The 26820-nt window shown below is 38.5% G+C and overlaps 1 protein-coding gene across 1 annotated transcript in view; it reads right to left on the minus strand.

Moving 5' to 3' along the window:
- thada (THADA armadillo repeat containing) overlaps positions 1-26820 on the minus strand; it is a 108107-nt gene that overhangs the window by 42648 nt on the left and 38639 nt on the right. The window contains exons 27-29 of the mRNA XM_088013162.1: positions 23342-23431; positions 18898-19029; positions 7875-8043 (exon numbers count right to left, since the gene is read on the minus strand). Coding sequence (XP_087869288.1) covers positions 7875-8043; positions 18898-19029; positions 23342-23431 — 391 coding nt within the window. The remainder of the gene's footprint in view (positions 1-7874; positions 8044-18897; positions 19030-23341; positions 23432-26820) is intronic.

Consider the following 26820-nt stretch of genomic DNA (forward strand, 5'->3'; position numbering starts at 1 on the left):
CATAAATATTAATTATTTACTTAAAACAAGCTCATATAACTTACTGAAAAGTTACTTGTAAGTTAATTTTGTCTTATTTCAAGGCAAAGATATTTGCACTATAACTAGACCAAAAATACTTTTTTAGGATTTTGTGTTTTTGCAGGGTGTATTATAAGCCTGGCGGGCCACCAGGCTTTACTTCCGCCCTCCAGGCTAAGAGTTCTATGGGCTGTATTTATGGCTCTACATGCTAAAAACATCAGCGAATGAAGTGACAAGTAAATGACAGGTAAAGGATCAAAAAATATTTTGACACTTTAATTAGGGTGAAACAACTGAAGTGCAAAAAATTATATTTATTTATGTTAATTGTTAATATCATCCAGTAACATAATTACATTGAGATATTTCCAAATTTCCTGTCAGCTTTAAACTTTTTTAACTCAAAAACTCGGTGACTACTCTGCTGTGGGCTTTGCTAGTTTTCTGGGGGAAACCCTGAGCATCTCAATGCCAAACATGTTGCAGCAATTAGTAATTAGTATTGCTAATGTCCACAGTCCACATGTAAAAAGAAGGAGTTTTACAAAGAAGCTACATGAATGATCAGGGATTCAGATCCCAGTCTCCCCTACAGTTACCTAAAAATTAAGAATTAAATGTAATTTTTACCATTTATCATGATAGTACCACAAAGTATTGTATTAAATTCAAAGTTGATGTAGAAGAACCAGCAGAAACCGGGGATCCGAGGGAAACCCAGACCGTCACCACGGTGACGCGTTTTCCAGCCGATTCATAAAGTGTGTGTGTGAAAGTCAGCAGGGAGGTAAGGCGCGGGCGGCGCAGTAGCTGTGATGGTTCCCAGATTCCCACTTGGCCCACTAACAGTTGTTCTCTGACAGTAGAGGAAGTCATTCCTCCCCCCGAGCAAAAACATCTGCTACCTGTTACACAAAAACACACACGGCGAACCGTGGTGCCCCGCGCTAGACGGGTCCCAAGGCTAAACACCACGTCCTCACACACACAGACACACATCGTAAACATCCAGCAGAGGATTTCAGACAGTAAAAATGCAGGTCGCTATCTGCCGGATCGGGGGCTGTGTGTCAGATGCTCCTCTCCACACGTACTCCAGTCTTCTATCTGCCTGCTGCCAATTTTAGTCGCTTCTCCAGCAGCTGCTGCTGGGATAGAGGTTGCATATCAAACACAAACATCTCTTCATCATCTTCACCTGCAGACCTGATAGCCTTGATATGCATCAGTCGGCAGATAGCGCTGAGCTAGCTCATTTTCATCCTGCATTGTTTAGCATCTTCACTCAGGTGACACTAATTACACTGCAAAAACAAAATCTTATCAAGTTTTTTTGAGGTCTACTTTCTGGTGCAAATGCCTTAGTACATTTGAAATAAGACAAAATTAACTTACAAGTAGCTTTTCAGAAATGTATAGGGCCTTGTTTAAAGTAAATGATTCCTTATTAGGGATTAAAAAATGCACCAGCTCAATTGGCAGATTATTTAACCGGTAACAAGACATTTTTCCCATGTTGTAAGTGAAATAATCTGCCAATAAAACTAGAACTTTTTCATCAATATCAAGGAATTCTTGATTTAAGCTCATATATCCCACTGGAAAGTTACTTGTAAGTTAGTTTTGTCTTATATGACAAGAACTATGTTTGCAGGAGTTTAAAGACACCAATTATGCAATATTCAGATTTCGGATGTTTTTTGTGCTTCCATTTGGTTTTCTATTGCTTCTAAAAACAACCCAATCACTTAAAAACAAAAGAAATGCTGCCAAGTTTTGGCAATAAGTTAATGTGTTTTAGTGTCTAGAAAACGAGCCGTTTCAAAAACCTCCAGAATGTAACGTTACAAACCACCAGGCACTGCCCGTTACCTAGCAACCCCAGTGAAGTGCAGCCAGTTACCTAGCAACCCAAGCAGAGCTCCAGCACATTTGATCAGCTAGTTTTACCGCTGTATGCGCTGTACAATGGCTGCTGGAAAAGACAAGTGCTTTGTTGTTGACTTGCCATCCAGAAACCACTTGCTGCATTGTTTTTAGTGGTGCAGGATCCTCTACTAATGCTTTTCAAAGACGCATGTAGTATAGTTGCTCATCTGTTTGCAGCCATTTTCATTTGTGAACATAAATGTCGAGTTGGGGGGGTTGCGGCCAGCTGCAGATTATTTAAATTTAAGGTGACAGGACGGCCTAAAACAACTCAAAATAGACAGAACTGATCAGACTAAAATGTCATTATCCAAGAATGATTTTGTACGAAAAACTGTAGTGAACATGTTTGGTATAAACATATCCTAAGCTGTTCAAGGAAACATAATAGGTCAGAGCTTTTGAAACTGTAGCCCTGGCAAGGAAGAGGGTGGCAGCGTCATGCTTGCTGGCAGAGCATTGCATCTAGTGAAATACACCTTCAGAGTAAACAGCCAGTGTTTTTCAAAGTGTGGGCTGCAATACCGTGAGCGGCCACAAGGGGACATCTTTCTGCACACCACAGAAAGATAAGGAGACTGTATGAGATGTATAAATAGTGTAGTGAGCTTTTGGTGGCAGGCAGAAGGAAATGAATGTCTACACATGGCTTACAGGCATCAGAATCACTACATCTCATAAGTTTATGTCTTTACTGAAGCAGAGCAGATGCATCTCAGTGAATCCAAACTGATACGGCTGAAAAGAGGAGCATTTTATTGACATTGATCTCTAATGATTGATTTAACAAATAAAAAAGACACAAATATGTCTCATAACTGAAATATTGTTTTAAACATCACAAGTAGATAAATGTGCCACTGCAGTGGTAGTTTTAGACACAAAGAAAAGAACAATTTGACTTTATTTTTCATCAAAAATAATCACTGGAAGATCACAGTTCGGTTCAAATGAGCACACAGCTCCTGTTTCATCTTATAATTAGAAACCAGGTGGCCGGTGTCTCCTGCAACAAACCCTGAACACGGCGAAGACAAGATACAGGGAAGGACAAAGAGGTTCCCTACGTGCTCAGCTCCCATTCCAGGAGACGATCACGTCCTGGAGAGACGTGATCCCTGCCTTTCCCGGCGTGAAGAAGTGGAACCGATATGAGGAAACGGACAAAAGAGGAAGGTGAGAACTGAGTTTACTGGTCGCCATGGCGATTCCCGCTTCATTATCTCACATATAAACACCATAATTTAAGCAGCACCAATGTTTGAAAACTCACTTTTCAAACATTGGTGAGATATGATGTATAATATCGTTAATTTAAGAGCTGGATGGATTTTTATTCCAGTTCAGCCTCTTTATGCAATCTGACACAATGTGACTGAAAGCAGAGCTGCTGTAAGTTTGGCCGCATCGCAGCATGAGTTTTATACACTTTTCTACACACTGCTTCAGCTATTACAGCGAGAAACTGGAGATGAGGAGCGACATGTGGGTGAGTCAAACCTGAACCTTCACTGCAACATAAAGACGATTCCAAAAGTCGGCCTTCTACCACCTGAAGGTAAAACGACTAATGTCACAGCGAGATCTAGAGCACATGTCAAACTAAAGGCCCGGGGGGATTAAAAACAAAGCTTACAACAGTGGTTCTTAACCTGGGTTCGATCGAACCCTAGGGGTTCGATGAGTCGGTCTCAGGGGTTCGGCAGAGCCTCTCCCGCGGAGGTAAAGACATACTTGTGTAAAGTCGTGATGACGTGCCGCTTTGCCATCACTTGCTGCAGAGGATCACGTTACATTGCTGAGCCAATCAGAGCTGCGGAGGAGCACTGATTGAAGGAGCTCCACTCTCAGCATGGATTTGTATGAGAGGCCCCATGGGCCAAAACTTACAAACTCTCTCACACTCACCATCAAACTCTCTTACATTCACTATCAAACTCTCTCACATTCACAGTCAAACTCTCTTACATTCACAGTCAAACTCTCTGACAGAGTTTGATTGCAACGGAAGTTAACTTAAAATGTCAGTTTCTGATTGGACCCCAGGCAGGAGTAGGCGGGTTTCACGGACAGAAAAATACCTGAGCGGCAGCGACTCACAGAGGCAACTAATATTTTAAATGACATCGTTAGCGCTCCCACAGTAATGTCAGCATTATCAGAAGTGTTTAGAAGCCGAGAGCCAGCATCGGAAACCCCATCTATCAGTGGGATAAAGCTAGCCGCCTCTTCGGAAATGGCAGTAAAGCCAGCCTGCACTCGATTTTAATGTGCGCGACAGCACAAGTTATGGCGCTCTCTTTTCAAAATAAAAACGCACCTCCGGTTTATGTTTGATTCATGTTTCTCTCGTGCGGCTTTAAAAATGTAAAACTTTGTGTTAATTGATTTGCTAAAGGAAATCATGTATCTGAAAATAAATTAAAACATATTATGTAAACCACATATGTGCTACCTCAATCAAAATTGCTGACATTTGACATGCAAAAAATCTTTCAGATTACATAAACAATACGTTACCAGGTACTTCTCTCACTTCAGGATGACACAGGGACACATATGAGACCAATTTTAACTGAGGTTGCACACGTGTGCTTTACAGGATTTTCTGCCCACACAATATATAAAATTTTTTTCAGATACATAATGTCGTTTTGCAAATTAATTAACACAAAGCTTTAGCCTGTTATAGCCGCCGGAGAGAAACTTGACGTGTGAATCAAACATAAACCGGAGGTGCGCTTTTATTTTGAAAAGAGAGCGCCATAACTTGTGCAGTCGCGCACATTAAAATCAAGTGCAGACTGGCTTTACTGCCATTTCCGAAGAGGCGGCTAGCTTTATCCCACTGATAGATGGGGTTTCCGATGCTGGCTCTCGGCTTCTAAACACTTCTGATAATGCTGACATTACTGTGGGAGCGCTAACGATGTCATTTAAAATATTAGTTGCCTCTGTTAGTCGCTGCCGCTCAGGTATTTTTCTGTCCGTGAAACCCGCCTACTCCTGCCTGGGGTCCAATCAGAAACTGAAATTTTAAGTTAACTTCCGTTGCAATCAAACTCTGTCAGAGTTTGATAATGAATGTGAGAGAGTTTGTAAGTTTTGGCCCATGCGACCTCTCATAGATTTGAACTGGTGTCTTTAATTACTTCAGCAAAACTCACAGGTTTTACCAAATTCTGTAGCTTTCGCTGTACTTCTAAGTCTGCTCCTTAGTCAAATCTTTTCAGGGTTGGTACTGCCTCTAGTGGCGTGGGGGTGGCAACACAACTAATATAATTACATTACTAAATCAGAATACCGCAAAGTCTTTATTATTTATTATAAATTTTTCTTTCTCTTAAGAATGTAGAGCTAATTAAATGATCTAAACAAGACCTTAACGTGGTTCCAGTTTCTCTCGATGGCCAACCTATTGAAACTGTGGCTAATTTGTGTCGTTCCTGGACAGTCAGCTCAACTTTGCTGAAAACACTGACTATATTTTGAAGAACTGTTCTCAGAGACTCTACCTTTTAAGAAGACTAAGCGATCATGGGGTGACCCAACTTGACTCTAGTTGGGTCACTCCTATGTCTTGAATTTGGGGGGGGGAATCATATTTTATTTATCACTACAGAAGGGTTCAGTGAATGCGCATATGAAACTGGTGGGTTCAGTACCTCAAAAAAGGTTAAGAACCACTGGCTTAGATCTAAGCTTTGTTACTTAAATCTAAGCTAGTTAGTTAGCAAGCTAGGTATATTAACAGCTAGTTAGCGTTAGCCTCAACCACCTAGAACCTGTTCTGTCCTGGCAGTTTCTCAATAAACGTAAGACTTGCGATAAACATATTTAAGACCAAATTACTTTCTTTTAGGACATTTTAAGGCCTTAGTTTTAGATGAAATTAAGACTTAAGGATTTTTCAGAAATCCTGAAAATTGGTTATCATTGGTTGGGATTTATTGTGACACACGTATGGTAAGGCATTTATCCCAATAAATGATCAGCAACACGATACAGAAGAAGAACAATCAGAAATCCATGTTGGAGAAACGGACGGCGATAAACCAGGGAGGACGCGATCGGGAGACATCTGGGGAGCGTCCACACGTGGCAGCCATGACAGCAACACAAACTAAAAACCACTCTCCCCTTGAAACCTCGTCTAGGCTTTTATGAGGCAACCCCTCCGTCCCACAGCGGACCTCCCCGGAGTCCAGACCGCCAGCGAGCGGCACACACTCCGTCTCATCCTGAAGAAACCGCTGCAGATTGCATTCCCTGCGCCGACCCCTGCGTACCGCGCCGCGCCGCGCCCTCCGACCCCCATCAAGGCTCCGGGAATCCCCCTCTGCCCCTTTTCCTCTGGCAGTGTTGATGTTACAGGCAGACTGTTTGGTTGTGTTTGGTCAGGGTGCAACGACAGAACTAAACACGGGTATTTACCCTGAGATAACCGCCCAGTCTGGATAAGCTCTGTGTGGATTCTGTCCCAGTACAACCAGCAGACTTTCTGTCGTTAAAGGGATTTTCTGTATTTTCCGGTTATGAGCAGTCAGTATCTTACCTGGGGTAGGAAACTGTTTTTACGTCTCTGTTAGGTGACAATTCAGATTGTTAAAGCAAAAATGGGAATGAAAACCAATCAATCAATTAAACCAAAATAATCAAGTCAAAAATACTTGAGGCCAAAAAAGTCTATACATTTTTTTATATAAAATATTTAGTTTTTTAGTTTGTTTTGATTTTTTAACCTTATAAACAATAAAATCGAGCAATATTCTAATTAAATATGACCTATTATGCTTCGCTGAACGTTAAGATCGGCCTGTGATTATACAAAACATTTTTATTTTATTTTTTACATCTTTCTTTTAAAAAACAATATTTTAGTTTGATCAGTTCTGACGTTTTTGAGCTGTTTTAAGACATTTTGTCACCTTAAATCCAAATTAGAAATGCAGTACTGGGATGGCTTTCCTGGCTGAGTTCTTTTTAAATAAAAAAAAATTTAATTTTACAAAACATTTAACAAACTAAAATCAGTTTTTGAGCATTCAAAATTGCCAGAATCTGGGAATAGGAATCTGCATAGAGATTATTTTTTTTCTGCATTGCTAATATAAATTAAATTGAAGACTTTTACGCACAAACTTATTTTGGTTTAAATATAGTTTGGTATAGGATGGAGTCTTGTACATTTAAATAAATGTCATATTTTTGTTCACATTGTCTTTTCCTTTTCTCTGTCATAGTTCAAACAACCTGTAGAGCGTTTGAATAAAAAAATTGGTTTCTGAATTAAAAATCATTTCTGAATCGAATTTTAACCCTAAAAATTAAAAACACTGAAAGATTCACATCTCTTTAAAATGTTTATATTTGTGCAGTTTTGGCTTATTTACTGTTTTTTACACCAAATGGCCTTTTTTGACTCCAGTTAACAATTAATCGATTACTAAATTAGTTGACGATTATTTCAATAATCGATTAATCTGATTAATCGTTTCAGTCCAAACCCCACCATAAATCAAAAATAGATTATTTAGTGTTTGTATTTTCTGATATTCTCTCACCCAGCTGTATTTCCTTCTCATGTTAAAGCTATTGAGAATGCTAAGAAATCCTCATTTCCATCAATATCTCCAATAACTCTATGAAGAATCCCACATTTAGTTTCCCTTTGGGATCAATAACGTAGTTTGAAATGAATTTGATACCCCACAGGCTGCAGTTTGAGTCCCTGTCAGCGCTGACCTAACTCTGACTCATAAACTGAAACTCAGAGCTCTGACAGGCGAATGATTGAAGTTTTGATTTCAGCTCTAATTGAGAACCTGCGGTTGTTTAAACAACCTATGATTACAGTGAGCGATGTATATTCCCAGTATGAGTGAACTGGTTTGTGTTGATGTGGGTGTGTGGGAGCGGACCTGCAGCAGAGCGCCATGGATGTGGTTTTGTTGGATGTTGGGTCCCGGTTCTGCAGGGAGTTCCTGCAGTAAGGTCCGGACGGTGGACGGGATCTGGGTGATGAGTACGAACGGGACGAGGGCCCGGGCCGCCATCTCTCTGGTCCGGTACACGGCCGACCGACTGCATCTGCACAACAAACATGGTGGCAACGTTTACAGAGACGGACATTGCAAAAGGTCAGAAACCTGAGGTCAATTTTGTAATTACACTGCAAAAACAGAAAATCTTAAAATCTGGTTTCTAATGCAAGTATCTTCATAAACTTGAAATAAGACAAAACTAACTTAAAAGTAACTTTTTAGTAAGATATAGAGGCTTGTTTTAAGTAAATAATCCCTTAATATTGATGAAAAGGTTCTTGTTCTGTTGCCAGGTAAATTAACTTATAGGATGGGAAACATGTCTTATTGTAAATTAAATATTCTGCCAATGGAACAAGAACTTTTTTCATCAATATTAAGAAATGATTTACTTAAAACAAGCATCTACAACACATGTGTCAAACTGGAGGCCCGGGGCCAAATTTGGCCCGCTGTAGTTTTTTATGTGGCCCTCCTGACTCCAAATTACATCAATAAGTCCCTCCAGTTTTTCACAAATCTGCAAAATTCACACAAAATCAACAGATCCCCACATTTTTTCTGATTTTACTGCACTTTTTTCTCAAAATTGGCGAAAAACATTGAGTTTAAGTGACTGCTGCCTCAGCCTTAATGGATGTTATAGTCCGTGATCGATACGGCGATTATTACAAAGTCTCATTTAACGTCATACATTAGCGCACATTTTTCTAAATTAGATCCACAAAATCTGTGATTTTGATTGCAAAAACCCCACAAAAACAATCACAAAATGTTGCAGGGACTGATCAGTGGTTATTTAACTTTAAAATACAAACAGCTACTTATTGATATTTTAACAGTTTTATGGGTTTTATCAATATATTCTGGCACAACCGGCCCTTTAAGAACATTCAGATGTTTGATTTGGCCCAAAATTAAACTGAGTTTGACGCTCCTGATTTAGATTTTACTATAAAGTTACCTATATGTTAGTTTTATCTTATTTCAAGCTTACTAGTCTAGTTTTCCATAGAAACTAGACAAAAATACTTGGTAAGATTTTGTGTTTTTGCAGTGTATTAACCGGTTAAAGTCCAGACAGTATTTGAGGTTCCTCATGGCTCCACTCTTTATTCAACACCCCTGTGACTCAGTTAGTGCTGATTATGGAGAACAGCAACGTTTCTCACCATGTTTACGCTCAAAATGTGACTAAATGACCAAAGTTGTAGTTTAAGGCAGAGTTTAGGAATCAACTGGACTCAATTACTATCAACAAAGCTCATCCAAAATGCTCTGTTTGTAAAATATTTATAAATAAATGTTAATGATCTATAAAGTTCTGATTGTCTTGGACCAAAATGCCCTCAGGTCGTCAGAAACCTCTCAGGATCTTACCGTTTTCTCGTTGAACCATCAGTACGTCACTAATAAATTCACCACTTATTTGATTTGGCTTCTATTTTTGCTTATATCTTACATAACCTTGCTTTCATTTCCTCGACTTATTGCAAACTTTACAAAATCAACATCTCCTGGACCTGCAGATGAACGATAAGCCCGAATTCAAATATTTTCGAGTCATTAGCTGACCGGGCAGGAAATAGTAAGCGACGTCTTGTTATTGCCCACACGCAGACATTTCCCTCCCACGGTCGCTTGCAGCGCTCGCCGGTAATGCTGAGTATGGCCTGTCACCCTGAGAGTAAAGCTAAAATTAACTTTGTTTACAAGCCGGTAGAGTTTCCTTCTCCGGTGTCATAACAGAGCCGGAGCGGCCACAGGGGGAAGGACACGACCAGAACATGAATGAGATAAGACAGACTGGAAGGGGCAGAGCCGCAGTCACTGGAGGAAGAAGGTAATTTCAGAAAGGCTTTGTTTATTCTTTAGCTAAAACTGCCACTTGAAATAAAATAAGCAACAAGCCTAATTCAGAAATTCACACGAAACACAGAAAATGTGGCATCGTTTCATCTCTGGCACAAAAAACAGTCTGAAACTTTTTCTTTCAGTTTACATTTTTATTAATTTCTAACGAACTAACAAACGTTATTTCAGTTTTTTTATCATTTGAACAAAAAAACTCAGAGTTAATGGAAATAAATCGTTCAGACGAATCAGATTTACTTTAAATCCATCTTCTTGGTTTATCTAAGACGCAACAGACGATTATTTCAGAAATTGATTTTTCTATGAATAATCTGGCACATTCTGCAGATTTCTCATTTCACCTTTAAATGCTGCGTTCACACCAAACATGTCGCGTCTCTGACACTTTAAGTGACATTTTGCTCTATCCGCGCATTGGGACGAGTCGTGGTTTTGCTTTGCTGGTCTCTGTGGTCTCAGACGTCTTTGCTGAACATTTTGTGTTCAGTTTTTATTGAACAAACGACAGCTGAGAACGGCGCGTCGGAGCCTCTCGCCTTTATTTCCTCTCTGTTTCGAGCAGCGGCGGATTAAGTAATGTCTTGGTTTTATTCACTGAAATCAACTGAGTGTCGCCGTCAGGTGAGTCTTTGAATTCACCAGATAATTCAGAGGTTTGGTGAGTTTCATAAGCTCGCTGAACGCTGACGACGGTCGCTGTTATATCCAGAATTTCTGAACCGTCTGAAATAAGATTTGATACAGTTTATTTTTACATGTTAGACCACAGCAGTCAACCTATTTTTGTCAGTTTCTGGTTCTTTATTATTTATTATACATTGGCTAATTGCATTGACTGAACAAACTAAAGTTGTTTTTGCATATTTGACCAAATTTGTGTATTTAAATGTGCTGTACTGGTGCAAAGTTATCAAATAAATTAGTAATTCAGTACATTTATGTCTGTGGCAGCACTGTTTCTCTGAGAGGTATCGGCCGATATTAAATCCCAGACAGCCATTTCAAAAGTGAACAAAAATGTATCGGTGAATCTTTAGGCTCCAGGAAATCAGACTATTTTTACTTTATGTCATTATACTGTTTGGCACACTCAAAAAAAACCCCAACAATTTAAATTTAATATTTTAAAATAGAAATGAACCTGACGGTAATAAACTGGCTCAGTCTTCACTTTCTGCCACTCCCCTCCTCCTTTGCAGGCCACATGTTAGCTATCTGTGCTAATTTGTCCCAATGAAGCTGTTTTGTAAAAGGAAATGACAGTTTGGAAGGGTGTAATTTTAGAAATGGCAGCGTCCCCCGTGGGATCCGTAGGCAGACTGGCAACAACGAGGCTCATCTGGGCCTCATTTTGCAGAGCCGAGAGAACAAATTACTCCACTGAAACTGCGAAACGAGCAGGTGAGAAAGAGGAAGTGAGCCTTTAACTGTAACAAAACCAACGGCTTACTTTACTAATTAAACCGTTTTAGTTGTTACTTTAACGGGGCAGAATTATGTGTCTGTTAACTTTAGTTGTTATAAAAACATCAAATATGACTTAAAGGAAATGCTACGCTTTAAAATTGGGCCTCTCTCTCTTTAAAAGCTCCTGCTCTTCCTGAAACTCAGTCAACACAACATTTCCCCGCTATCAAGACCACAACATTTTTACCAGCGTTGCAGTAAGTGTTTGCTAATTGCTGCTGGCTAGTCTGAAGGAGCTGCAAGTCACAAGGAAGGTGGAAACTCTGAAACTTGGAAACTCCTGATCCAAGGAGGAGCTGCGCCTTAAAGGCGGGGCTATGTCCACCCAGGTGTTTTGAACAGCTGAATGGTTGCCATGGCGATTAAAGGATTTCTCAAACATGCATGGAAGAATCAACCCAACACTCCAGATATGTTTGTGATGAGGGAATAACATTGTAACACAATGTTGAGCTCAAAAAAGTTTATTTTAAAACTGCCCCTTTAAATATTAAATAGAATAAAATAAAAACATTCATGCTCATGGAGTTTTACTAACTTTACGTAGATCATAACTATCAGCTTTTCTACATCTGGTGGGTTCCTGTCTTATCTGCAAATGTAACATCTGTGATGACCCGATTTAGTTTTTACAAAATTCCCAATTAGGTTTAGGTTGGGACTTTGACTAGGCCATTCTAACCTATGGAATGTTGAGTTTATTGTTTACATCCCCAGCTGTAAGACAGATGGGATCTACTTGTGGGTTCTTCTGAAGGTGATTTATTGCACTGTAGTTTATTCAGGAGAGTCAGAGTAATGGGGGCTGAATTAAAATGGATGCTTTTCAGAGTTTAAGTTGGAAAAATGTTGAAAACTGGATCATTTTCCATCCATTTCACAGCTATGGATCACTTTGTGTTGCCTCATCACTTTAAAAGGCAGAAATTTGTGGTTTCATTGGAAAAAATTAGAAAAATTAAGGGGTTTGAAAACTTTTACAAGGCGCTGTATTATCGCTTCTAATGTAGAAGTGGGCTGACTTTCTAAATTTAAAAAAAAATTGGCTGAAATTTGACTCTAGGGTTATATAAATGGCAGAAAAAAAATCAAATTCAGCCAAATAAAACAGGCAGCGATAAATCTTAAAACATGCAGCGCCGCAGATGTTGGCTACGCTGAAATAAAATCGGTTCACATCAGTGAAAAGCTTCTCAATGGTCCTGATGGGAACACAATCCCACACGTCGTAGTCAGACATGAAACCCAGGAGCTTTTTCCCTGCTGATGGTGAGAGCAGATTTCATTCACTTTCCGCCCAATGAAAAGACAAACACCGGTACGTCATCAGCTCCGACGGCGGTCCGCTCGTTAACGCGCAGCCTTTAACGAAGCGGCGAGCGAGCCATGTGAGCGAGTCAGAGACGGTAAATCACCATGGCAACAGCAGCTGCAATAAACGTGTCCGCTGCTCGTAATCCTCCAGATCGTCGTGAAAATCAAAGACACCAGAAAAATAGTAAATATCAGAGCTGGAGAACAAAACAGGAGGCAAAAAAAAATAAAGATCTGACCTCTGCACATAAATGTTTCCCACCGTAAAATTCAAGTACTTTTCAAGGAAAGTTTCCAAACTTTTCCAGCACCAAACTTTGGAGATAAAAGCAATACAACTGAACTAAAGAAAACAGTTTTAATTCACTGTTAAATTATGTAATTTATTACTGTTGTTGAGGTTTCTACATTCTACTCAGAGAGTACTAGAGCCACATGAATAAAAAATTTAATTACAAGAACAAAGTAATTAAATTAGAAGGAAATCATAAATTTACGAGTATAAAGTCAGTATATTACAAGAATAAAACTGTAAAATTAAGAGAATAAAGTCGCAACAATATGAGAATAAAGAAAATTTAGCAAAAACAAAAAATTATTAACATTGTTTAATGTATAAAATATAAGATGATCAATAAGCTATTAGGAATAATTAATATTCATTACATGTTAAGCTAAATGACCTTTCTAAAAAATTTTAATTTCCAAGTTTTCTTTCAGTAAATAAAACTAATATTAGTAATTCTAACTAACCTAAAACAGGAAAAGTTTAGTTTCTTGTTTTAGAAAATGAGACAAAAATGTATCTGTCTGAAAATATCTGGCTTTCAGCTGTAAATAACGTTTAAATATCAAGAACTTTCCAGTAATTTGTACAGAAAATCCAAGCACTTTCCAAACCTGGAAAACACCTAGACGATTTTGTGCAGCTGCAGAACTGGCTGATAAAGGAACCGACCGGATCAGACACGCTCTCTCATGATCACGGGTTGAAGGTGAAAAACGACTCGAGCCAGAAAAGTTGAAGCTGAGCCATGTTTGACTTTTCAAACACGTGGGCTTCGTTTTGGCCAGATGAGCCGCATTCCTGGCCTGACAGCCACAGAACGGGCCAGAGACCAATTTAGGTCTCCACAGAACATGAGGCTTTAAAAAGAAATGACTCAAAGACTAATTTGCTGAAAGGCGATGGTAGATTATTGCCTCCAATGCAAGTGAGAGAAAGAGGAAACAATCCAGAAGAGAAAGGCTGGATATTCGTTCAGGTAGATGTGAATCAGAGTCTTATTCCTCCACCGTGTTAGAGGACATTTTTAATGGACTGCCAGGCCACCAGCGAGAGGTTTGGTGAGAAGGTAGCAGCTGTTTCTGATTATTGGGAAATGGAAAAATAATGTAAAACCATTTGAAGCTCCATGACCGATCTCCCCTCACCAGGGTGACACATAAAACATCTCGCCAGTAAACGTTTCTCCGTAAACTCTGACTCATATTTTACTGGGATTTAAGTTTAAGTTTAAGGGCTGGACAATCAATCAATAACATATGAATCAATAGATAATACGTTTCATAGAATCTTCCAGAACCGCACAGCATTCTGGGGAATGTAGGCAGAGCAAAGGCAAAATCGTTAGGATCAACTCACTCACTCTTCGGTTACCTAGCAACTCACTCATTCTGTGGTTGCCCAGCAACAACCTGTAGAGTAACTGCCGCAGTTTAAAGTTCAACCACTTAAAATTAAGAAATAACAGGTTGAAGTGAATAACTGTGGCAGTTTGATAGAATTTCTGATATTTAAAACTAAAAACTAATAAATAATTATTGATAGACTTATTTAAAATGCTTATATTGTGGTATTTTTTTCAGTTATTTCGTCCAGCCCTAATTTAAGTACACGATTCTCTCAATCAATTCATATTAACCGTTTTATAATGTGTACTTTTAGGATTTTTGGTTCATATTTTGGTGTTTTTATTTTTAAGTTTCACTTTTTGGTTGAACAAAACATCCAAAATCTGATGTTAATGTTAAATAAATATTAAAATAAGTGTAAGTCTAAGTTGGGTAAGAAAAGTAACTTGGATATGGTGTCTATCCATGACTAGATTAATGAAGTAATATTAGAAATATTTACTTCATCCTCCTACACAATTCATGATCCATGATACCATCCACTGAACATCAGCGCAAAATTTAATTATAGCAGAAATTTGACCCAAAAAACTCATTAAATGCATTAAGCCTTTGCTTAGTAATAGGAAAAGTGTTTGTTTTTTTGTCGTTATTTTAATAAGCTGCAAAACACTTCTTTTTTTTTTTTCTAAGACTGAAATTAAAGATTATTTTAGTAACTGATTATTCTGAAGATTAATTGCATCAAAAAATGGCACATCCTACACATTTTCCATTCAACCACTTTTAAAAATGCATTAAAATTAGCAAATGAACAAATAATTAAATTCCTTTTGTTAAAATAAGAAAATAAACATTCTCAGAGCTTGAACTGGGTGAAGCTAAAACTATACCAACAGAGGAGTTTTGGCTAGAACATAATTATATGCAAAGCTGTTTTTATCTTAAATGCAAAACGTATATATATCTTGCCTTAATTGCTGCTCTGAATATGTTAGTTTATTTTCCTCGAATGGCCTGTTATTCAGTCTGTATATTCCAATTGAAATTAGTTTCAATTGATTAATCGCGATTAATCGTTTCAGCCCTACTTTTTTTCCACGTTGCCATTACAATAAGGCATTTGTGTGTCCTATTTTGAGGAAAAAGATTAATTTAATTCAATTTGGAATAAAGCTGCAACATGACGCAATGTTGAAAAAGTGAATACTTTCCGGCTGCGCAGTATTTCACCTTAAAGTAGGGTAAAATTCACTTTAATCACCAGCCTGGGCAGCGCGCAAATCAGCAAGAGGTAAATATTAGGCTAATTTCAATATAATATAAATGCGTTTCACTTTGTAAAAGCAAATAACGCCGTGTTGAACTGGAAGCCAAAACATGAAGAAGACCATTTTTCCACTCTTCCTTCACATGTCGTCTATTTACAAAGGACAACCAGCCGTTTCTTACTGGAACTGCAGATTACGTTGGAGGGAACACAAGATGCCAACCTTTCAACTGGGTTTTCCAGTGAAAATCAATTAGACTCCTCCCAAATACTTTCCATAAGTGTTTTCCCTCATCTCCAATCCAAAGGGGAAAAAATGAAGGCTGTAACCATAGTTTCCCATTTGTCTGGTTGGTTCACAACAAAAGAAACAAAACAGAACTAAACAGGTCAAACAACCACAGAAGTACAAGACATCACATGAAAACCAGCCAGATTAGACAGCTGGGGAGTCTCAGCAGACAAAAACAGAATCAAAACAGAAAGCTTATCTCGTTTCCACCCATAATAAACATTAAAACGCACAAAACGACAGAGATCTGCAAGATGCATCTGTAAAAACAACAAAAATACTGGACACGTTTATAGAACAGTTATGGAGGCACCTGCATCAACATCAATATAAAGAGGGAAAGTCAGTAATGTTGAGACTGCAGGGTTTTTTGGTGATGGTGAATTGTTGCACACGTGGAGCTGCAGTTTAGAAAAACAGTTGTGCTGCTGATAGGGCTGAAACGATTCCTCGAATGGTTCGAGTACCTCGATTACTAAAATTCCTCGAGGAAAATTTACCTGCCTCGAAGCTTCGTTAATTTATGTTTTAATAGTTAGCGCACCGTGTTCCGGCCGGGACTTCATTTGCGTTGCGCGGAGCTCTCACTTCCGCCTCTGAGTTGTTGACAAAAGCTAAGTCTCAGCGGCATAAAGTCCAATCTTCAAGATTGGCCCGTGGGGATTTTATTGATTGATGATAATGCCCGACTTTTTATCGTTTTTGGGGAACCAATAAGCATCCTTAAAATGACTGGGGGAATGCCTGGAGTACGGCAGCATTTCTCCTCCGGGGCTGCTGGTTGAAAGCGAACGGCGGGAAGAGCGCTGAGGTGAGCGGATAGCCTGAACAGGGCGGGCGGCTGAGTAGCTGATGCTTACCGTGTAAATGTAGCTTTACCGACGAACCGCACAATAAATTTTATATCCCGGTCTGAAGAAACGGGTGGCGGAGCGCATCGTACATGGCTGGTAGATGAGTTTCTGAGTGTGACCAGTGAAGGTGTCGTAAATATCCCGTATTGCTTCCCCCCGTGTTCGTCCCCCGGTCTAACGGTTCGTCAGTCCGCTGGTCTATTTCCTCCCCTCCACCCCATGTTCGTTCATTCGCCCTCTCCTCCCACTCCAGGCGGCATTTCCCGTATTTTCAAACCCAAAGCGTGACAGGTTAGTTGGCAAGGTGAGTTTAATTAATCTATTAAACTCACTGAAGATGAATACATAAACTAAAAGCTGGATTGTAGACATTTTTATAAGCATATTTGTGAGCCTGCCTCTTTGTTATTAAATTCAATATAATTTCAGATTTTTCTATAACTTTTCTTCTGGTTAACTTAGAAAGTGAGCTATTATTGTTACAGGTTAGTTTTCTAAACTACAAAAAAGCAACTGTTAGGGATGCTCAAATATGAAAAATTGGACTGATATTGATATCTGATAGTAACACCGGTATTATGCCAGATTTACCAATATTTCATTTTATAATTTTTTTTATCCGATTACTCGATTAATCGTAAGAATAATCGATAGATTACTCGATTACTAAAATATTCGTTTACAACAGCCCTAGCTGCTGATACTTTCTGTGGTTATTGCTTAATTATCTTCATATAAACAGAACAAGCAGCTGAAATAAGCAACAACCAACAGAGAAAGGAGAAGCTGCTGCTCACGTCTAAGTTTTACAGAAACAACATGCCGCCATATGTAAGAGGTCAAAATACTAATATTTATGATAATGTAATTAGAACAGAAGCTCCCAGCATGACGCACCAATCCCCTTTTTTCTCTTCCAATGGCGATATCTGAGGTTCAGTATTAACCGATACCGATATAATACAGATAAACAATTCTGAATTTAATTAAAATGTTTCTTTTTTTTTGAAACACAGACATAAATGTACTGAATTACTAATTTAGTTGATAAATCTGCCTCAGTACAGAACATTTAAATCCACCATTAGCGCCACAACTTGGTCCAACATGTCAAGACAACTTTAATTTGGGTTATAACAATCAATGTAAATAAATACAATCAATGTAAATAAATACAATCAATGTAAATAAATAATATGGAAACAAACTGACTACATTGATCAAACATGGAAATAATAAACTGCAACAAATTTTCTGTCAAACGGTTCAGAAGGTGCAATTAGGAAGTCTAATTATTATGTAAAATAAAAAAGCACAAAGCATATAATTAGACTAAATAGATCTGTCCTTATAGATCAGCCACATGATCACTGATGCCCAAATATTGAATTTTTTTCAGTATTGGAACCGATACAGATATTGACATTCAATTGGTGAATCTTGAATGGAGGACATCTTGATTCCATGCCTGATAAGAGATCTGACCCAAACAACTCGCTGCAGTCAAAGTAAATGCTAAACGGTTCTACTTTTCAGTATTTCTCCATAAGATTCAATTTAAACACAACAGAAGTGGTTTAATGATTTAGTACGAATGAAAATTCAGGTTTGGCTTTGAGTGTCAGAAACTTTGGGTTTAAAGTGAGACGTTTCTCACTGCTGAGGATTTTGACCTCTGTTGCTGGATTTTCTTAACTGATCTCTATAGGGCTTCGGTCAGAAATCACGCTGGTCATCAGGGTGTTTAAATGATTTACTGAAGAATCACTGAGAGGACGGTGCAAATAAATTGAAGCATTTTATTGTCAATGACTGCAGCACCAGTCTCAACAGTAAACGGCAAACAGATCAACTGAACGTCAAGAAGAAGAAATAAAAGGAACAAACCTCCTTCCAATAAAAGGAACCACTTCAAAATAAAAGCATAGACATGAAGTACTTGAAGAATTAATAACACTCACCAAACACAAACTAAAAGAAATCCAAAATGGCCACCGTTTACATGCTAAAGACAGACATGCTCAGTTATAAATAACTGTTTATTTGCGCTTTGATTATTTTTAATCATATGAAAAAATACAGAGATACATCATTACTAATGTATTGCTAATAGTCGTTATATTGATAACTTAGCAACAAATTCCCACATGGGGGTTTAGCTTTCGATACAAATGGAGCACAGATCACTCCTACCTCATGATTAAGGGCCTGAAAGGAGCGAGTCCCAGAGGAGAGGACGACCCATCCATGGGGGAGGGGTAGAGGCGGCTGAGCACCAGCAGCAGCAAGAACAGGCTGGGGTGGAGCGTCACATGACCGCTGTCACTAAACACAAACACACAAATAACCAAATGTTAGCAGAGACGCTTAGCTGTTAGCTGGCAGCTGCGAAAGCAAGAATGTTTTATATATCTTTGTATCTATCAAGAAGACCAGTTAGGCAGAATATAGTTAGCATCATTTAGCTAAATGATGCTAATTTAGTTAGCTTCATTTAGCCAAATGACACTCACGCAGTTAGCATTGTTTAGCTTGTCATGAGAACAATTAGAATCTGTTGGCTGTAAACAAACTGTAACAACTCATCTACGACTTCATAGTTACACAGAACAGCTAATAGCATTAGCATTGTCATAGATTATGACGTTTGCAGATGACACTGTGATGTGTCCCAGGTCGAGCTGCATAAAACTCATTTAAATGCTACAGCACCTTTTGAAAAAACTCAACTTATAATTTCAGGTAAATATCTGCTGTAAGAAGTTTGTCATTTTTGAAGAACCATTATTCTGTTTTGGTTTTCAGGTTGTAAAATAAACAAAATAACCTTGGGGGAAAATTGGAACCATTTTATTTTATGCTCTACTGATATTTGTATATAAAATGATTTTCAGTTATGGGTTGTTGATTGTAAAACAGCAGTTTATTTAGTCTGCCATCAAAGGAAAAATGTGGCTTTATCTTTAGGTCATATTTTCACATTTATATAAAAAATATACCTATTTAAATATTGGAGCTGCAACAAATGGTTATTTTAGTGATAATCTATTCTGTTGATTATTCTGATGATTAATCAATTAGTTAATTAAAAATTGGCACAGTCTGTGTAGTTTTTATTTAACCACGTAAGTTTATTTTATGCAATATTAAAAGTATATAAAGATACAAAGAAGCACATAATTCGATTAATTTTTTAAATAAGAAAACATTTTATTGCCTAAAATGCAAACTCCAATCAGCAAAATTAGTTGACCATGATTCCAATCATCAAGATTGATTCCATTAATCATTTCAGCCATAGAAAATATGAAATAACTTGAATAAATTCATATTTATTGGAACAGCCAATTAGTTAGTTTGAAGATTAAATATTGAGCTATAAATACAAGATATTAGAAGATAAAGTATCTATGATAGATGCTGATTACTGACACTTAAATGTCATCCTATTATGTAAATTTAATTTTATTCATTATTTTTAGAAAACTCATTGCTTTATATTTCTATTTAGCAGCATCAATGCCACCTTAAACACCTTCATCACACCCTCATACAGAAACTGTGAGCCATAAACTTTCTGTTATTACACATTCCGACACGGTCGACTCTTCATCCTGAGCTTTTCATCTCCATCTTTTCAAATCTCATCCCTTCCAGCTGAGTCAGAGTGGAACGTTTTCATCTCTGCCAAACCGTTCAAAGTTTTCACTCTGACTCACTGGCGGTGCAGAAACACAAGAGGAAATTAAATTTTTACTCCACAAGAGTTTCACTTCTTCTCTTCCTGTTATGTTAAAAATGGAGATCAGAAAGAAAGAAGAAAACGTCTTTGTTTATAGAGTAAGGAGGGCTGGCAGCTGCGCTTCGTGAAGGTCTGTAAACATGAACGTTTTGCTTATGTTACCAAACGTGTGTGAACGCAGCGTCCTTCACAGACGCCTCCCCACGACGGCACCGTGGCTTCGCGTTATTTCGCTCAGCAAACGCACACAGAGCGCGTTCACGTCGACTTCATGGGAAACGAAATTGCAACCAATTTGGAGGCGGTCAAACATTTAAACGGTCAAAATCAGAGGGACAGGATGTGAGGTCACACATTCAGCAGGAAAAGAAAATGCCAAATCAGAGGGACAGGATGTGAGGTCACACATCCAGCAGGAAAAGAAAATGTCAAATCAGAGGGACAGGATGTGAGGTCACACATCCAGCAGGAAAAGAAAATGTCAAATCAGAGGGACAGGATGTGAGGTCACACATCCAGCAGGAAAAGAAAATGCTAAATCAGAGGGACAGGATGTGAGGTCACACATCCAGCAGGAAAAGAAAATGTCAAATCAGAGGGACAGGATGTGAGGTCACACATCCAGCAAGAAAAGAAAATGTCCTGCTGGAACAAATTTTTATGGAGGGGAAGAAAATGTTGGTTTGCGTTCCCTCGCAATAAATTAGCAAATACTCCTTGGTCACAAATGTCGATTTAAAATTTAAAATATTTAGAGGTTTAGAGAAAACGTGTCTATGCATTCTTAATTTTTTGGTGCAAAAAACAGATTGAAAATCAATTTATTAACCCTTTAGAATAGGAGTATCAAACTCATATTTATTTTTTGGGCCAAATCAAAAATCTGAATGTTGTTAAAGGGCCAGAATGCATTGATAAAACCCATTAAACTGTTAAAATACCAATAAATAGATGTTTGCTTCAGCATTCAATAAATGTTTCTAAAAATTAAATAATCCCTGATTAGTCCCTTCAGGATTTTGTGATTGTTTTTGTGATTTTTTTGCAAACAACATCAGAGATTAACAGATAAGTAATGAAATAGTAATGAAAGTTAAAGGTCAAAAGGTCAACAAAACCCCCCACTTTTACGTTTATTAAATCAAAATGGCCTTTGCACTTTCATTAATATCTTAAAAGCAGCACAAAAAATTGCTGCACAAACATAGTCGAGTTGATTGACACCAATTTTGCTTGATTTGAAGAAAGCAGGGGGCTGGTTGACCTTAAAATGACCTCTGGAAACATTTCTTAATATCTTTAAAATGACAGCGGCACAAACAAAAGGTTTACTGCACAAACATCTGACTCTATTTTTGTCTGATTTGAAGAAGGCAACTTCACTCAAGTACTTTACAAAAACCTTATATTACAGCAGAAAAAGTATTAAATTACGCCGAATGAACTGACCAGTACATCACTGTGAGACAACGCAAAAGGAAAAACATCCTCCATCCTTCGTACCTTTTAACATCTCCAACAACTTCAGGACGTCTTTTTTTTAAATCAGGCTTTTAGAGAGAGGAAACACAACACTGTGACCTTAAGATTCTGAAATCTCCTCTTAGACGGAAAGGACACGGTCACAGAGACGTAAACAAAAGAATATCTAAAGTAAACCGAAGCTTAAGCTTTCCATTTATTTTGCCTCAGACAAATAAATCATCAGCTCCGTTTCAAAAACCGCTGGAATATGATACAGACGCTGTTTTCCTAGGAAGGGAAGGGAGCTGAAGATAAGACGGAGCGCTGCAACTAATCACTTTAAAAACTCAGAGACTGACCTGGAATAGTTTCTGAGATAAAACCTGGTGCAGCCAGACAGAAATGATCGCTGCACTGAGATAATGAAGCCAGCAAATAAATATGGAGCCTAAGCTACATAAAAAAAAATTTAAAAAAACTGTTTTGAGCATTAAAACATAAAAAATAAAGAAACGAGAATAGAATCAAATACTACAATAGAGTTATAATATTACAGGACTAAATTCATAATATTACGACTTTATCCTGGAAATATTTCACATGCAGTGTGAGTGAAACGCAAAAGCTGAAAATGTAACAAATGTTGCAATTTTCAACAAACTTCCTTGAATACAGCAGAGAGAAGGTTTACCCTCAGTTTATTTCTGGCATACTTTTTGTTGTTTTCCTGCCGTTTAGTTCATAATTACGTCCTATATTCTCTCTGGGTCTCGATTTTTGTTTGGCCCAATTTACAAAACACTAAATGTGTGCATGAGCACAAAAAAGACGAGTCTGTTGTCTATTTTGGAGCCGACTGATTGTGAAAGTTCAGTTGGAAACCACAAACAGCTGCTCTGCTGCCTCCTGTCCCGCTGTGTGTTCCTATAGCATGACGCAGCCGGGTCTGTTTGGGCGGCGCGGCGAAAACAACGAGAAGTCAGACGGCCGAGGTCTGGTTCCGTGGGAAATTTGCAAATGTTTTAACAAGGGTCGAAGGGAGTGTAAAAGACCTGGCCTGAAAGAGCTTTCAATTAATTGGATCCATATTAAGATAAGACGGGTTGGGGAGCTGCTGGCCGACTACAAGGCTTTTACAAAGAGGGGGAGCTGACGGCGATAAGGCCAATGAACCTCAGAGGACTCAACCCTCCACTGCAAAAAAACAGAACGAAAACCAAGAAAGACGTTTACTTTACTCGGCCGTAAAGCCCAGTGCTCTGAGCAAATAATCAGTCAAGTGAGCAAGTGATAAGAAAAAGGCTGTGAGAACAAAATACAGAGCGTTGGACTTTAATCTGCAGAAAATAAATAGTTTAGTTTGTTTTTTCCTCTGGAGAAAATAAGAGAAAAACAAGAACACCTTTAAGGTTTCAGCCTGAGTCGCCTCACCTTTCCACAGTGGATGCAGCTTCCTCCAGCTGGCTCAGGAGGAACGGATAGAGAGCCGGAAAACGAGTGAAAAACTCCCGACCCGTCATCCTGCGGGCAGAGGGAGAGGAGGAGAACGGTACGATGATTAATAATAACAGCAGGTAATAATCCATGACCTCATAGTTGGTAATAATCCCACATTATACTGAGATTATATTGTTAAACCAACAATGTGTAAAACATACATTTTAAAGGGACAGTATTATGCATTTTACATCCACACAGAGTCATTTTACAGTAAATTAAAGTATCTATATTGACTTCAGTTGTTATAAAAATGCTACATATATCAAACATGACTTAAAGGTGACCTATTACACTTCCTTGAACAGGTTTGGATGGTGATAGAAAACATGTTCATGACAGTTTTTGCAAGAATGAGACACAATGTTGTGGACATTGTGATCAAGGAAGAGCAGCAAAGAGTCAGCAATCCCTAATAATAAGGATATAATAACCTGACAATTTAGTACCATTATTTCATTGTGTACTACTATGAGTGTTATCATCGTTTCATTCAATCACATGTCGACCGTCTCTCCAACAGACACAAACGTCTCTGAGTAACATTTAGTTACAGTCTGCAGTCCAAACACAACAAGCACGCCGCATTCAGACTGTTGTGTTTTTACTAGCAGATAAGACACTCGAGGCCGTTTTCTCCGGCTTTAAAATCACACACTCACCAACTATTTACAGCATAATGTGCACATTGTTTACCATTTACCCTCAGAGCCTCATTAATGCTTTACACCACAGATTCAACAAGGTGTCTGAAGCATCCCTGAAGGACTTAACAACGTCACGCAATCATTCATGACCCACATTTCTAGTGCTGCTACGTCCAATGTTGCTCTCTTGGATGAGGATCTGGACTTAAGAATAAATGAGTTAATTTACCTCATCGTCATGTTTAAGAAACCAATTTGTGATTCTTCTGCCAAACTAGTGTGATGACAAACATTGTCTTGTGTTTGTCGCAAGCAGTGACGTCTTTCTGTCTCCCAATCAATGAGACAGCAATCCCTTTGCTTAAAGTTGCTTTCACACAACTTTGAGCAAACTGTTAAAATGTTGCAAAAAGAGGGAAAAAGCTAATTAAGTGTAATTCCAATCATCAGTGAATCCATTAATGTGAGGTAAATGTTGGCTACAGCAAAACTTGTTTGGCAAATGTGTTTCCATCTCCTGTTTAGCGCCTTAATTCTTCTTCGGACAAGCCAAGAACCACCTCAAGCGTAAAAACTTCGAATTTTGAAGTTTCCATTAGAGCTGGACAATAAATCAATAACATATATTGTGATAGGCACATGATCAATGTCAAAAGATAATACATCTGATGGAATATTTAATAATTTAACTTAACTTGGTGCTGTCAACTAACTCACTCACTCTTTGGTTGCCTAGCAACAACCTGTTGAGTAACTTGCGCAGCAGCAGTTTATGGTTTCGCCTCATAACCGCTTAAAAGTATAAAAAGTTGTGGAGCGAAAACCGTGGATAAAACAGGAACAGTAAGGCCACCAGTTTGGCAGTATTTAAGACATTCGAAACAAAAAACTAATCAATAATTATTGAATCTGACTGATATGAAATGCTTATATTGTGATAGGTTTTCAGCCATATCGTCCAGCCCAAGTTTCCATCGATATTTTCCAATCTAAAAAGTACGTAAAAGTACGTTGATAGAAACACGGCTTGGCATTGATTCTTCACATGATTCTCATCTCACTTCGCAGCCATTTTGGCCTTTCTCCCATTGACTTGATTTGTCTCCGACAGGACAATTCAAGTGAACAGAAGGAGAATCTGTGAACAATTCTGTAAATTTTCTGCCCTATTTTTGGATTGTATTCTGACTGTAGTTTTAGCAATGGCAGCGGAGGAAGTGAACAAAGCCGTTCACTCTGTGTTGGCCGTTCTTCCAAATACTTAACATTAACAGACGTCTTGTTCGGATTAGCACTTCTTTCTTCACAGAGGAGGACGGATGATTACAGCACAGGAAATTTACGGTAAGTTTTGCAGTTTTGAACTTTCGCGTTACATATGTTAGCGGCAGACGTTAGCAATTGGGCAAAATTGAAAACTTCCAGGAAGCAATCGTTTCTCATACAGCTGAGTCACCAGAACCGTTTAATGAAGCAAAGTGTGGAACCAGGGTCTGGTTTCTACTACCATGACGCAGTAGCTCCACCCTAACTTTACCGTTGTCCTATAAACCTACAAGGAAGAAAGAAGAGTGAGGTACGGGTTGGTTGAATGGATCGCTTTTATAATGAAAACAGACAAAACAGCATAACAAACCACACTGACCCTAACAGTACCACTAAAAAAATATTACCCACACAAAGACACTATGCCTACACTGCCATTTTGCTTTTAATGAGTTCCTGGAAAATGCTCCTGAGGAGGAAACCTGCCTTTTGTTTCCACATAGCGTGTAAAAGTGATAACTGGAACATTAGACCAAAACAGCAAAACATCCTACACAAGACAGCCAAAAAAACAACATAAAAATAAAAGGCAGCGATAAAGGTTTCAGAACATATTCTATGGTCTGATGTTATGACGAGCCGATAGCTTTTGCTCCAAATCCTGTCAAGCTAAACAAATCCAGCCTTCATCTTTGTTTATCCTCTCAAAGCCAGAAATAAACCCTCCCGTTCTTGTGTGAGCAGCACCAACAGTCACATGTTTGGGCCTATGCATTCGCTCAAACACATATGTGACTGTCAATAAAATTACAAACTTTATATTTAACTCTGGCGGTCTTCAACCACCATTCAGCCTGAGGGCCAATAAAGTTTTTATTTGACTCTGTCTGTCTAAATCAAGTCCCATCAGGAGGGAAGAGGTTTGCTCTGCCCAACTCTTGATCACAAGACTGAGGAGACACTGCTGCTCTCTCAGAACGACGGGGAAAACCAGCTAAAGCACATTCAGCAGAACGAAATCTGTCCAACGGCCTCCTCCAACATGGAGGCAACACTTCAGAGACAAATGGTGATCAATGTATGGCATCTGAATGCAGAACCTGCATGAGAAACATTCGTTTGAGTGTGGATGCTCTCCTAATGACAGTCCGTTTGCCTGACAAGTCTGCGTTCCTGGAGGTCAAAGGTCACAGGCAGCGTCAGAGGACATTAGACGGAGAGAGAAAAGGGTTAAACTGGAGGTTAGTGAGGCGTTTACATCCACTCATCATAGAAAAGGTTGTTACATAACTTAAATTATTTATTTGAACTGTTCTCATACGACACTCAGCTGCAGATATTTGAAGTTTGTTGTGGAAACGTTGAGATCAAAGCCATCAGTAGGACAAAGTTTGGGCTTTTTGGCACCGTTCGCTGCATTTCCATAAACCATAATGGAAAGGACAAAAATAAATTCAACTAATGGAAACACACCAACTTTCATAAAATGTTTTTGGGAAA

This window comes from Poecilia mexicana, unplaced genomic scaffold (genome assembly GCF_051168715.1).
Source record: "Poecilia mexicana isolate PSO_F unplaced genomic scaffold, ASM5116871v1 scaffold_15, whole genome shotgun sequence".
NCBI classification, from domain to species: domain Eukaryota; kingdom Metazoa; phylum Chordata; class Actinopteri; order Cyprinodontiformes; family Poeciliidae; genus Poecilia; species Poecilia mexicana.